The 15,000-nt window shown below is 44.4% G+C and overlaps 1 protein-coding gene across 1 annotated transcript in view; it reads right to left on the reverse strand.

Moving 5' to 3' along the window:
• Positions 1–15,000, reverse strand: part of LOC139910962 (uncharacterized) — a gene marked incomplete at its 5' end in the record, with an annotated part of 78,444 nt that overhangs the window by 62,650 nt on the left and 794 nt on the right. The window contains one exon of the mRNA XM_078284219.1: positions 7,158–8,049. Within this exon, the coding sequence (XP_078140345.1) occupies positions 7,158–8,049 (892 nt within the window). The remainder of the gene's footprint in view (positions 1–7,157; positions 8,050–15,000) is intronic.

Below are 15,000 nucleotides of genomic sequence, written 5' to 3' on the forward strand. Positions count from 1 at the left end.
ACAGATAAACGTCACAGATTAAGTTGTGTTGCTGGAGCCGGGGGCCGTGATAACACACACACACACACACACACACACACACACACACTGACGCCCTGCAGTCTCATGGAGAGTCGAGTTTGTTTTACATTTCTGTTTTTCTGTGTGTCTGAACTCAAATGTCACGTAGCTGTCAAGCTGTCAAGTGATGGAGGATTGAGCATGATTGCTTTAATACCAATACACTGTCTGAACACATTATTACTGTAACTATTAGTCTGGGTTTCAGTGGAGAGTTTTAGTGTCGCATGATGGTCCAAATGTTGTTTCAGAGGCTTTTCCATCCTGAATAAAGTTCTGGGGCAAACACTGAATTCTGCTAAAGTTTTGGCATGACAATGGTCAAGTCTGGGGCGTCCCGGTGGCTCAGTGGTCTAAGGTGCGTACCATGTGAACACAACATGAGGGTTTGAACCCGGCCCGGGACCTTTGTCAGGTGTCATCCCTCTCTCTCCCCATCTCTCTGTCTCTACTTTATATTCAATAAAGGCAAAAATGCCCAAAAAGAAAAAGGTCAAATTTGAAGATCTCGAATATCTGCACAAAATATCAGATATCGGCAGCTTCAGTTTAAAGTGGCACTCGTCCAGATTTTTCAGAATGGCCATCAGTATTCTCACTGGTGGGAAATCTTCTCCACACAGGAAGTGACCGATCCAGACTGAAGAGGGAAATCCAGCAGTGAGTCCTGAACAGCAGCGGAGGAAGCTGGACTCACCAGCACTGGCTGAACCCCCTCACCTCCTCCACCTTCACTAGACACTAAGAAGACATTTAGTTTACTGAAGTCACCACACAGGATTTCTGGGTAATGAAGTCCTTCAAACAGTTGCCACTTGGGGCCACCAACGTGTGAAGGTGCCTATAGTGCAGCTAATAATTTTGGTATCTATATTTGCCTTCAAGTCAAGTCCAGTTTATTTCTGCAGCTCTTCATCACAGAGAACGAGCCGACCTAAATCTAACTGATCAGCAATCAATCACAAAACATAATGATGTAATACAGTCTGCAACAAGATAAAACACGAGGAAACCAAACAAAGCAAGTTAACATGGCCTCCAGTTGCATTTCTGCAGATGCATGACCAGCCGTGCTTAAACCAAATGAAAACACAGTGAAGGAGCAGCGTAACGTCTCCAGAGCAGCAGCAGGTCACAGGTCTGGCTCCACGGGTCCACTATTGTCTCAACTGTTCACTCTACTCAACCTTTCCTTCCTTTACAGAACTCACATACCGCACACACACACACACACACACACACACACACACACACACACACACCAGTAGTCGCCAGTTAACCAGTGTTTGTTCTGTCTCTGTCCAGAATATCTGTCTGTCTTCCCACAGCCTGTCCTGACCCTGGCTCTGACCCTTGACCTTAACACCCACTGACCTTTGACATGGGGTTATGTTGACTGTTAAAGGAATAGTTCACCCGAAAACAAAAAAGATTCAGTCACTGTTTACTCCCCCTCATGCCTGTCGAAACTCCACTTTAGTTGGTCGGACACCAGACACAAAGCAGTTTTCCCTGTAGCTCCGTCTCAGCCTGCTGACAAACTGCTGAAGCTAACAGAGCTGCTCCACAGCTGCAAAAAAAAGCATAAAACATCCATCAAATTTCTCCAAAACAGCTCGTTCAGCAGAATCCAAGTGTTGAGAAGCCAAATGTGCGATCTACAACAAAGCATTGTGACTGAGAGAAATCTAAGAGATAATGAGGTGAATATTGGACTTCTGGCCCCACAGTGTGATCGTTTGGCTACAAAACACTTGGATTATGCTGAACAAGCTGTTTGGAGAAATTTGATGGATGCTTTATGCTTTTTTTGGAGCTGTAAAAACATGGCCCCATTAACTTCAATGGTTTAAGGCTGAGATGGAGCTACATATGACTCTGGTCTAACTGGACTAACTCTGTCTATATATGGCTCTGGACTAACTGGACTAACTCTGTCTATATATGGCTCTGGTCTAACTGTCTATGCCTCTGGTCTAATTCTGTCTATATATGGCTCTGGTCTAACTCTGTCTATATATGGCTCTGGTCTAACTGGACTAACTCTGTCTATATATGGCTCTGGACTAACTGGACTAACTATGTCTATATATATGGCTCTGGTCTAACTCTGTCTATATATGGCTCTGGTCTAACTGGACTAACTATGTCTATACATATCGCTCTGGTCTAGCTCTGTCTATATATGGCTCTGGTCTAACTGGACTAACTATGTCTATATATATGGCTCTGGTCTAACTGGACTAACTATGTCTATATATATATGGCTCTGGTCTAACTCTGTCTATATGTGGCTCTGGACTAACTGGACTAACCCTGTCTATATATGGCTCTGGTCTAACCCTGTCTATATATGGCTCTGGTCTAGCTCTGTCTATATATGGCTCTGGTCTAACTCTGTCCATATATGGCTCTGGTCTAACCCTGTCTATATATGGCTCTGGTCTAACTGGTCTAATTCTGTCTATATATGGCTCTGGTCTGGCTGGATGTGTTTTCCAGACTCTTCTGTTCCTGCTGGTTGTAACAGGAAACTCTGTTTTAACAATTAGACCTGTGCAGCAGAGAGAGAACCTTAAGCATGCACACACACACACACACACACACACACACACACACACACACACAGGGAGTACAAGCAGCTTTACCTCAGAGCTGCATCCAAAAGCAGATACATGCCAACACACGTGAGGACAACATACACACAACAGCATGCTGACTACACACACACACACACACACACACACTGGTATTCACCTCTGTCAGTCTGTGGCTGTTGCTACAACACTGCAGTGTACTGCAAAAAAAAATTCATCTAAACAAGTCATGTAATCTGGTTTTCAGTCATAAAGCAAATGAGAGATTGGAAAAGTTCATCTGTTTCCAAAGATAAGAAGTTGATGATAAGGAGATGGATGGATTTGAGGGTTTTTTGCAGCATAATGACTGAGACGGTATTTAGTGAGAAGTCAGACAGAGATAACCTAACCTGTGTTAACTGAGGGGACGTGGTGGTCTAATGCTGAAATACACAGCAGATTCACAGCAGCTACATAAATTATCCATTCATCTTTTCATCTCATATTGAATCTTAAAATTATATTTTTGTTAAAACAAGCAAAACAAGCCAACAGTAAACATGTCGCTCCCCGTCTGGGCCAATCAGTAGTGAATATGTCTCCTTGTTTTGAGCTGTAAATGTAACTGTAAGCTGTAACTGTAAACTATAACTGTAAGATGTAACTGTGAACTGTAACTGTAACCATAACTGTAAACTATAACTGTAAGATGTAACTGTAAACTATAACTGTACGCTGTAACTGTAAACTATAACTGTAAGCTGTAACTGTGAACTGTAACTGTAACTGTAAAATGTAAACTATAACTGTAAGCTGTAACTGTAAACTATAACTGTACGCTGTAACTGTAAACTATAACTGTAAGCTGTAACTGTAAACTGTAACTGTAAGCTGTAACTGTAAACTATATCTGTAAGCTGTAACTGTAAACTGTAACTGTAAGCTGTAACTGTGAACTGTAACTGTAACTGTAACTGTAACTGTAAACTACAACTGTAAGCTGTAACTGTAAACTGTAACTGTAAGATGTAACTGTGAACTGTAACTGTAACTGTAACTGTAAACTGTAACTGTAAGCTGTAACTGTGAACTGTAACTGTAACTGTAACTGTAACTGTAACTGTAAACTACAACTGTAAGCTGTAACTGTAAACTGTAACTGTAAGATGTAACTGTGAACTGTAACTGTAACTGTAACTGTAAACTGTAACTGTAAGCTGTAACTGTAAACTATAACTGTAAGCTGTAACTGTAAACTATAACTGTAAGCTGTAACTGTAAACTATATCTGTAAGCTGTAACTGTAAACTGTAACTGTAAGCTGTAACTGTGAACTGTAACCATAACTGTAACTGTAACTGTAAACTACAACTGTAAGCTGTAACTGTAAACTATAACTGTAAGCTATAACTGTAAACTGTAACTGTAAGATGTAACTGTGAACTGTAACTGTAACTGTAACTGTAAACTGTAACTGTAAGCTGTAACTGTAAACTACAACTGTAAGCTGTAACTGTAAACTACAACTGTAAACTGTAACTGTAAACTGTAAACTGTAACTGTAAGCTGTAACTGTGAACTGTAACTGTAACTGTAAACTGTAACTGTAAGCTGTAACTGTGAACTGTAACTGTAAGCTGTAACTGTAAACTGTAACTGTAAGCTGTAACTCTGAACTGTAACTGTAACTGTAACTGTAAACTGTAACTGTAAGCTGTAACTGTGAACTGTAACTGTAAGCTGTAACCGTGAACTGTAACTGTAAGCTGTAACCGTAAACTGTAACTGTAAACTGTAACTGTAAGCTGTAACTGTGAACTGTAACTGTAAGCTGTAACCGTGAACTGTAACTGTAAGCTGTAACCGTAAACTGTAACTGTAAGCTGTAACTGTGAACTGTAACTGTAACTGTAACTGTAAACTGTAACTGTAAGATGTAACTGTAACTGTAACTGTAAACTGTAACTGTAAGCTGTAACCGTAAACTGTAACTGTAAGCTGTAACTGTGAACTGTAACTGTAACTGTAACTGTAAACTGTAACTGTAAGATGTAACTGTGAACTGTAACTGTAACTGTAAGAGTGAACTGTAACTGTAACTGTAACTGTAAACTGTAACTGTAAGATGTAACTGTGAACTGTAACTGTAACTGTAAGAGTTAACTGTAACTGTAAACTGTGTGCAGTGCTGTATAGTGCAGTATTGCAGTACAGTATGCAATACAGTATGTAGCCTACAGTATGTAGTACACTATGCAGTACAGTATGTACAGCATGTAGTGCAGTATGTACAGTAATACAGTATGTAGTGTAATTTGTAGTACAGTAGTAAAGTATGTAGTATAGTTTGTAGTATAGTATATAATACAGTATGCAGTACAGTATGTAGTATAGTGTTCAGTATAGTATGCAGTACAGTAGTACAGCACAGTAGTACACTATGTATAGTATGCAGAACAGTATGTACAGCATACAGTACAATAGGCCCTTTTCACATCGTCATGGTAACAGCTAAACCGGTGCATTACAGCTTAACTGTGGCAAGTTTCTTTTTGCGACTTATTGACAAACCGATCCAACAAAAACAACAAAACTGTAATGGTGACTAGCTCTAGATACATAATGTAACAAATTAAAAATGTTGGGCAGGTTGTGGAGACTTAGTGCAGGACAGAGCTGCAACAGGAGGTTGTGATGCACCGGTTTCTCACTGCAGAAGCTGAGGAACAGAACGTGAAAAGGGCCTGTTGGTAGTACAGTATGTAGTCCAGCATGTAGCACAGTACATACAGTAGTACAGTATACAGTACAGCAGTGATTCTCAACCTTTTTCATATCAAGGGCCGCTACTATAGTCCACATTAGGGCCACAGACCCCCATTTGATGAGATTTTGTCTCTCGGACCCAAATCTGAGAATATTTTTATTGTCAGATATGATTTTGTCCAGAACTCCATGACTGTCTGTATATATAGGTAGAGAGATAACAGAGAAACTATGATCAGAACAGTCATTCTTCTACATTCTCTAACTGTGTTAACTTCTTGTAAATGAAATAATGCTGAAGTTTAATAATTCATCAGTTTGCTGCGGGCCCCCTGGAACCCCCTCAAGGACCCCTGGTGGTCCCCGGACCCCACGTTGAGAACCACTGCAATACAGTATGAAGTACAGTATGTACAGTAGTACAGTGTACAGTACCGTATCAAGTACAGTATGTATTACCAGGTGAACAGCTCCCCCTGCTGTCTGAAGAGGGAACTACACTCTTTTCTTTTCTTTTCATTCAGAAATCTCCCTCTCATCTTTTCATTCAGTCTGTATTCTGCTCTCACACATCCATCCATCAATCACTCTGCACTTTATATCCAATTAACTACACACACTCACATACAGTGCACATTGCTGTAAGGAGGAAGAGGAGGAGGCGGTGGGAGAGAACAAGGGAGAGGAGGAAGGGCAAAAAAAGAAAGAGGTGTGGAGGAAGAAGAGGAGGAGGAGAGGAAAAGAAGGGAGGAGGTGGAGGAGAAAGGAGGCAACAAGAGAAAGAGGTTGAGGAAATCACAGGAACAAAAGGATGAAAAGCAGGAAGGGATGAAAGAGAGAGAGAGAGAGAGAGAGGGCGAGAGACATAGAGACAGACAGGGAGTGTGTCCTCACCTGAGCGGCTGCCAGCGGACGTTGTAGTGTCTCTTCTCTCCTCCAGGCTTCACCTCCTTCTCCTCCTCTGTCTCGGTCCTCCCTCCTTCATCCCTCCTCCTCTCTCCCTTCACTCCCAGATCAAAACTTCCTCCTCTCTCCCCAATTTTCTCCTCCTTAGGCCCGGAATCTGACTCTAGTGTTAGTCTTCCCTCTACTTTAGACCCTGAATTAGACTCTAGAGTTAAGCTTTTGGAGCTGGCGAGTCTTTCCTCTCCCTTAGTTCTTGAATCGGAGTCTAAAGTTAGTCTTTCCTTTGTCCTAGGCCTTGAATTAGACTCTAACGTTAGACTTTCCTCTGTTTTAGAAGCTGAATTAGTGTCTAGGTTCAGGATTTTAGAGTTTGCTAGTCTTTCCTCTGCCTTAAACCCTGGATTAGAGTCTAGACTTAGGCTTTCCTCTGTCCTAGTCCCTGAGTTAGACTCTAGATTTAGTCTGTCCTCTATTTTAGGCCCTGAGTTAGACTCTAGCATCGGGATTTTAGAGTTGGCCAACCTTTCCTTTGTCCTAGGCCGTGAATTAGACTCTAAATTTAGACTTTCCTCTACCTTAGACCCTGAATTAGACTCTTGAGTTACGCTTTTAGAGCTGGCTAGTCTTTCCTCTGCCTTAGACCCTGAATTAGAGTCTAATGTTAGTCTTCCCTTTGTCCTAGACCCTGAATTAAACTCTAGAGTTGGACTTTCCTCTGTCCTAGACTCTAGATTTGGGATTTTAGAGCTGGTTAGTCGTTCCTTTGTCCTAGACCCTAAATTAGACTCAGGACCAAGACTTTTAGGGTTTGCTAGTCTTTCTTCTACCCTTAGTCCTGAATCAGACTCTAGAGTTAGAGTTTCCTCTGCCCTCGGCCCTGAATCAGGCTCTAGAGGGGTTTTCGGGCTATCTTGGATCTCTGCTCTCTCCTCAGTCTCTGCGGTCTTACAGCTGGTTAGTCTTCCCTGTCTGTCCTCTGGCAGAACCTCCTCAGCCTCAGCTCCGAGCTTTGGACCGGCAAACTCCTTCTTTGTTCCTCCTGGTGGAGACCAAGCATCCTCCTCCTCTTTCCCATGGTTGCTTCCCATTTCTGCGGGAGTTTTGGTTGATTGTATGGGTTGTTTTGTGGGTCCTAACCAGCCAGGGGCAGTTTCAGGGCGGGCAGCTACAGCTGGGGCGGGACGGAGAGGGGTAACAAGCTGAGTCTGTGGTCTATCAGCATGGGCAGATGGATTGACACCTGAGGCTCTTGTGTTAGCGCCGGAGCGGGCAGCTTTGCCGCTTGCCGTTTTAGAAGCTCTGGTGGAGGCGGTTGGTGGTAAAATGACGGTAGGCATCAAAACGGTGGACTGAACAGGATTAGTTGTAGCTGGAGAGCCGGTAGCGCTCGGACCCGGGCCAACGCCAGCTACAGAAAACTTTATAAGTCGGACGACGGGGCTTTTGGTGGGTTTGGTGGATTTCAGCGGGTTAAACGTAGGCTTCGCTAGAGTCTTGGCAGGGCGTTTGGTGCTGGAGGTCACAGGCTTCAGGGGGGTGTGGGTGGCTTTAATGTGGCTGAGGCGGCGCGAAGGCCAGCGTGGGTCGTCGGTGGGTCGGACGGAAGTCCACGGCTGGCCGGGCAGGGCGAAGGTCACCGTGGAAAACTCACAGCGAGAACCGTGGAAACCTCGCCGACACTCACAGCGGTTTGGCTGCCGGCACAACGCTCCGTTATGACAACGAGGAAGACATCTGGCTACAGGAGAGGAAGAGGAAGAGGAAGAGGAAGAGGAAGAGGAAGAGGAAGAGGAGAGGAAGAGGAGAGGAGAGGAAGAGGAAGAGGGGAGGAAGAGGAGAGGAAGAGGAAGAGGGAGAGAAGAGGAGAGGAAGAGGAGAGGAGAGGAAGAGGAAGAGGGGAGGAAGAGGAGAGGAAGAGGAAGAGGGAGAGGAAGAGGAAGAGGAAGAGGAAGAGGAGAGGAGAGGAAGAGGAAGAGGGGAGGAAGAGGAGAGGAAGAGGAAGAGGGAGAGAAGAGGAGAGGAAGAGGAGAGGAGAGGAAGAGGAAGAGGGGAGGAAGAGGAGAGGAAGAGGAAGAGGGAGAGGAAGAGGAAGAGGAAGAGGAAGAGGAGAGGAAGAGGAGAGGAGAGGAAGAGGAAGAGGGGAGGAAGAGGAGAGGGAGAGGAAGAGGAAGAGGAAGAGGAGAGGAGAGGAAGAGGAATAGGAGAGGAAGAGGAGAGGAGAGGAGAGAAGAGGAGAGGAAGAGGGAGAGGAGAGGAAGAGGAGAGGAATAGGAGAGGAAGAGGAAGAGGAAGAAGAGAGGAGAGGAGAGGAAGAGGAAGAGGAAGAAGAGAGGAGAGGAAGAGGAAGAGGAAGAGGAAGAGGGGAGGAGAGGAGAGGAGAGGAAGAGGAGAGGAGAGGAGAGGAAGAGGAAGAGGAAGAGGAGAGGAAGAGGAGAGGAGAGGAAGAGGAAGAGGGGAGGAAGAGGAAGAGGAAGAGGAGAGGAGAGGAAGAGGAAGAGGGGAGGAAGAGGAGAGGAAGGGGAAGAGGAAGAGGAAGAGGAGAGGAGAGGAAGAGGAGAGGAATAGGAGAGGAAGAGGAGAGGAGAGGAGAGAAGAGGAGAGGAAGAGGGAGAGGAGAGGAAGAGGAGAGGAATAGGAGAGGAAGAGGAAGAGGAAGAAGAGAGGAGAGGAGAGGAAGAGGAAGAGGAAGAAGAGAGGAGAGGAAGAGGAAGAGGAAGAGGAAGAGGGGAGGAGAGGAGAGGAGAGGAAGAGGAGAGGAGAGGAAGAGGAAGAGGAGAGGAAAGGAGAGGAGAGGAAGAGGAGAGGAAGAGGCGAGGAGAAGAAGAGGAAGAGGAAGAGGAAGAGGAGAGGAAGAGGAAGAGGAAGAGGAAGAAGAGAGGAGAGGAGAAGAAGAGGAAGAGGAAGAGGAAGAGGAGAGGAAGAGGAAGAGGAAGAAGAGAGGAGAGGAGAGGAGAGGAAGAGGAGAGGAAAGGAGAGGAGAGGAAGAGGAGAGGAGAGGAAGAGGAAGAGGAAGAGGAGAGGAGAGGAGAAGAAGAGGAATAGGAGAGGAGAGGAAGAGGAAGAGGAGAGAAGAGACGAGGAGAGGAAGAGGAGAGGAGAGGAGAGGAGAGGAGAGAAGAGGAAGAGGAGAGGAGAGGAAGAGGAAGAGGGGAGGAGAGGAGAGGAAGAGGAAGAGGAAGAGGAGAGGAAGAGGAAGAGGGAGAGGAGAGGAAGAGGAGAGGAGAGGTAGAGGAGAGGAAGAGGAGAGGAAGAGGAAGAGGAGAGGAAGAGGAAGAGGAGAGGAAGAGGAAGAGGAGAGGAGAGGAAGAGGAGAGGAGAGGAAGAGGAGAGGAGAGGAAGAGGAGAGGAGAGGAAGAGGAGAGGAAGAGGAAGAGGAGAGGAAGAGGAAGAGGAGAGGAGAGGAAGAGGAGAGGAGAGGAAGAGGAGAGGAGAGGAAGAGGAAGAGGAGAGGAAGAGGAGAGTATTTAATCTGTTTCATTACATTTTTATCTGAATCTAAGAACAGGACAACAGGAGCCAACAGAAGATACTGAGACAGAGTTAAATTCTGCTTGTGATACAGAACGGTCTCCACTTCCTGTTTGTCAGATTAAACTCTGCTGTCAGTTTGCTCTCTGGTGGGAAATCTTCTCCTCAGAGGAAGAGACCGATCCAGACCGAAGAGGGAAATCCAGAAGAGTCTCCTGAACAGCAGCAGAGGAAGCTGGACTCACCGACATTAGATCTTTTCCTCTCTGGTTCCTTTGGTTTCCTTTGGTATAAAGCAGCACAGACGGCTTTACTGACCTCACCACACAGGGCTTCTGGGTAATGAAGTCCTTCAAACTTTCAAAAATTCAAATAGCCACCTCTCACTGCCACTTGGGGCCGCCAATGTGCAAAGTTAGTGGCACTAATGGCTAGTGCCACTTTAATCGTGGCTCCCGGTGTTAAATCGCAATGCCTTATGGGAAATGGGGTCCTGAGGTGTTCGGCTGTAGGGAATTCCCCCCCCCCCCTCTCCCCCGGTGGATAAAACCACTCTGAACCAGTTTGTGTTCAGCTCTGGTTTTACTGGCTCAGTGAAACCTCCAGTGGACAACAGTTTCAGTGGATTGTAAATTTAACAAGAAAAACAACCAATAGAGGAGCAGACGAGACTTCACTCCCCTAAATAAAAACACAATAGAACAGGAGAGAGAGAGAGGGAGAGAGAGAGAGAGAGAGAGAGAGAGAGAGAGGGAGGGAGAGAGAGAGAGAGAGAGAGAGAGGGAGGGAGAGAGAGAGAGAGAGAGAGAGAGAGAGAGACAGAGAGAGAGAGAGAGAGAGAGAGAGAGAGAGAGAGAGAGAGAGAGAGAGTCAGGAGGTTTGAATGTTTCAACGGTTATTTTACATTTTACAAATCAACTGATTTGCTAATACTGTTTCTGATAAACCGTCATGACAATAAAGTTATTGAAGTGACAACACACACACAAACACACACACACACACACAGAAACATTTGTATGAACACGCATGTGTGCACACACATCTTCATATGCGTGTGTATCTGAACACACACGTGCACACACACACACTCCACATGTGAGTGTGGAGTGTGTGTGTGAAACAGAAAAGCAGCAGCCAGCTCTTTGGTCTCAGTACATTTTATACTTGTGTTTGTGCAATCACTTTGTGCCTGTGTGTGTGTGTGTGTGTGTGTGTGTGTGTGTGTCTGTGTGTGTGTGTGTGTGTGTGTTTTCTAGACTCTTAACTGTTTCTCCAGAGTTTCTTTCACCAGGACAAAGTGACCAAACATGAGAGCTTTACTCTGTGGGCACCGAGCCCACTGGGACTTAGTGTGTGTGTGTGTGTGTGTGTGTGTGTGTGTGTGTGTGTGTGTGTGTGTGTAAGCCTCCAGAGAGAGAGACGGGGTAAATCTGTTTCTATTCACGAGTTTCTGCTCTCTGCAGGACCGTAATCCCCAACATGAAAGGAACCATTCGGATGTGTGTGTGAGAGTGTGTGTGTGTGTGTGTGTGTGTGTGTGTGTGAGAGTGTGTGTGTGTGTGTGTGTGTGTGTGTCCCAGCAACATTGTTAGATTTACAATGGTAGAAGCTGAGAAAGAGTGGAACGGACTGATACTGAAGAATGAGAAAAATGACATTTCTATTCTATTGTAATTATGTATTATATTATTCAGCTGCTACACTGCGTCCAGCTCTATTGAATTCTACCCAGCTCTACTCTACTCTATTCTACTGAATGCAGTTTCATACAACAATGTAGAGTAATTCTATTTTTTCTATTCCAATCGATTCTATTCGATTCTACTATTTCTACCTTCTACCTTGTATTCTCATCATGTAGGCCCACACTTTAATTCAATTACATTAAATCTGAATTCTATTCTTAATTAGCCTATATTTTTTCTATCCCATTAAATTCAATTATATTCTCCTCAGTCCTGTCTAAATCTATTCTATATTGTGCAATTCTATCCTATTATGTATAGGATTATTTTATTACCTTTCTCCTCTTTTCCATGTAATTCAATTCTGTTCATCTTTTTTCTGTTCTCTTCTACTATATTCTATTGGATTGAATATGTATCCTGCTGTGTCCTACTCTGTGTAATGTTATTCACTTCTATTACATTTATTTCTGCTGTTATTTAGAATTACAGTCTAATTAACTGTGTTAACCTTTAATAGTTAGTTACACCCATTTATTTTCCACCTGAATTGAAGTCTTTTAAATTCTAGCAGCTGTTTTCTACTCAGCTGGTTTCTATTGAACTCTACTGTGTTCACACATGCTGGAGTGCTGTGCTGTAAAGTGTTTTATCACATGGTGGTGCAGGTAGTGGTTTCCACATGTTAACTAAAGGGACATTCCACCTTAAATCCTGCTCAGCTGTCCCAGTTATTCACAGCAGTAATAAGAATCATGACACTATTCTATTCTATTCTATTCTATTCTATTCTAGTCTATTCCCTTCTTACAGGCTTCCCCAGTCTGTACATTTGCTCATCAGTATTCTCATGATACAGCTGAAGTCACCTCATCCCTCCAGCAGCATCATGTGTGCTGATAGATTAATTGATCATTGGCAGTAAATGATTGGCTGTCACGTGCTGCCTCAGTGTAAACAGGCCGGCTGCTTTTGGCCGATTTAGTGCAAAGCAGCAAGCAGCTGGAAGGTAAAGTGAGCGGAGAGTGACGATAAGACGTTGTTTCCACTGTTCTGCTGATGCAGAGCGAGCCGCTCGTCATCCCCGCTGTTTACCTGCTTACTGCACAGCTGCTTACCAAGAACACATTCATCATTTGATAGGAAATATTGTTTTTAAAATGATTTCATTATAAGTAACAGAAACGTACAAGCTTCTGCCAAACCCCAGTCCAGAGATCATCTTGGTGGTTCCTGTTCCTGGGTTTGGGTTTGAATCCAGACTAGGACCTGGGTCGCATGTCACCCAATCACCCATCTCTCTCAAATGGAGGCAAAATGCCCCCAAAAATAATCTTTAAATGAAAAAGAAAACTAGTTCAGCAGGACTGTCTGCAGTAACCAAGAGTGATGTCTTTTTGCCACAAGGTGGCGCCAGTTAATTCAATTTGACTACTTCAATTTCCCATCAGCCCCGTTGCTTCCTGCCCCCCTCCCCCTCCCTGAAGAGGATCAACATGTTGGAAGTGATTTCTCCATCTTCCTTTCCCTCCTTCCACCATCTGCTGCCAGAAACTCTTTCAGCTTTATCTCCGTTTGCTCTGGAAGAACAGAAGAAGAACCTCTTCCTGTTTTGTGCCGTAAAGATCCAGCAGATTTCCCTCCAGATCCACCAGGTGGAGAAACTATGGAGGATGTTTACTGTCATTATGCTGATGACTCTACATTAATGTGAGAATGATTTATTGATATTAAAATGCTTAATCTCTGCCCGCTCCAGATGAAGCAGCATCACTCCGGTCTTAACTCTTCTCACTCACTTCTGCATATGGATTATATAAACTAGACATTCACACTTTGGTTCTTAACCATAAAGTACAGAAGCACTAAATCCTCAAGCAGCATCAGTCCAGTTATAAATCCAACGCTGCATATGGATATAGATTTATGTATACCATAAATTCACACTTTGAACTCTGTCATAAAGCATAACATAATGTGATGCAGTTTAACTCCAGACTGCAGCCTGCACCGGTCACATCTGCAGCTCAGTCCAGCCTCTCCTCTCTGTCTCACCTGGCCGGGCGACTCACTGTGTTTACATGGAGACTTTTATTCCACAGGGCCGGCTCTGAACTGCTGGAGGCCCTTGGCAAAGTCTTCTGTGGAGGCCCCCTTTCAAGGCCTTGTGGGTAACCTGCACGGGTGACGTAGTAGGAAGTGAGTGTGTTTTTAGCTTTAGCCGCAGCCAGAGTGAGTTGCAGGATGCTAAGTGAGTAAAGTTACCATAGTTAGCAGAAAAGAGCTTAGAGCGCCACCGAGAGGCCGTGCATTATGTTCGCTGCTGTACAGAAATAAAGTGCCAGTTCTCCACTGCAGAGTCGGTCCGGACTCTGAGTAAAAAGCTTGTTACCAGCTACTAGCCAGGCTAAGCTAAAGTAGGCTAGCACAACACCAGAGGCTTCCCAACTACGGTTCAGAGCCGCGAAAGCTGGAAAGGTAACATACGCTACTCTTATAACAAACCCTTAAATCGGAGTAAATGATGTTATATCAGACAGACTTCTCTTGTAGACTAGTCATGGAAAATGAGAACCGTGCGAGTTTTCCTTTTGTATCAAGCAGCAAAAAAGTTGTAGCATGACGTGTTTGAGTTAATTTGCCTTACTTGACATCGCACGTCCTGCGATGTGACTATTACGCATGCGCACATCGCGATGACGATGCTGAAACGATATATCGTGCAGCCCTAATGTTTGTTACCTGTTATAAGATACAGCGCATGAATATCAAAATAAAATGCTATAAATACAAAGGTGAATGTGGCTCTCTCCTCTTGTGTGGACATGAGCTTAAAATGAAGACTTTCATGGGAGCCCCAGCCAATAAGATTCATCTCTTGCTGGGGGTGGGCCTTCCCCGAATCACAGCTTTTGATTGGTTTTATGATCACTAAGGTATCCAACAAGAACAGTAACACTTTTTTTTTTTTTTTCAAAAGTAGAAAAAATACATTAAAGGATGCATGAGGCCGTAAGCATTTGCCTGTTCAGCCTATAGGGAGAACCGGCTGTGCCCTAATCACTTCCACAGTCTGCATCGTGTCTCGCCCTAACTCTGCTCAGCTGACATGCCACAGGTCTGTAGTTCAAAACCGAGCTGAAAACAGACGTATTTCTCCCTTTAACAGCAGATCAGCATGAAGGACAGGCTCCTCCTACTGAAGACAGACTTCTAAAACGCTTCAAAAGACAAAGGTTCATAGTTAGAGAGGCAAGATCACATGTTGAATCCCCCCAACAGCGACTGTGTCCTGGGGCCAGTTGCATAAAGCTAGTTTAAGACTAGTCTAAGCCTTAGACTGGTCTTAGTTTCTCAGGTTAGATTAGTCTAATGTAGACTGTATGTTGCTTAAATATTAGGAACCCAGATCGAGACTAAAAGGCCGGTAGGAAAGCCCCCTAAAAACACCTTGACTGAACACTGACAGTAGAGGAGTGAAGAGCCTGGCTGTGCAGCAGCTGGCCTCCGCACCGGTTTGATTTGATTTGATT

The sequence above is a fragment of the Centroberyx gerrardi genome, chromosome 6, assembly GCF_048128805.1.
Source record: "Centroberyx gerrardi isolate f3 chromosome 6, fCenGer3.hap1.cur.20231027, whole genome shotgun sequence".
NCBI classification, from domain to species: Eukaryota; Metazoa; Chordata; class Actinopteri; order Beryciformes; family Berycidae; genus Centroberyx; species Centroberyx gerrardi.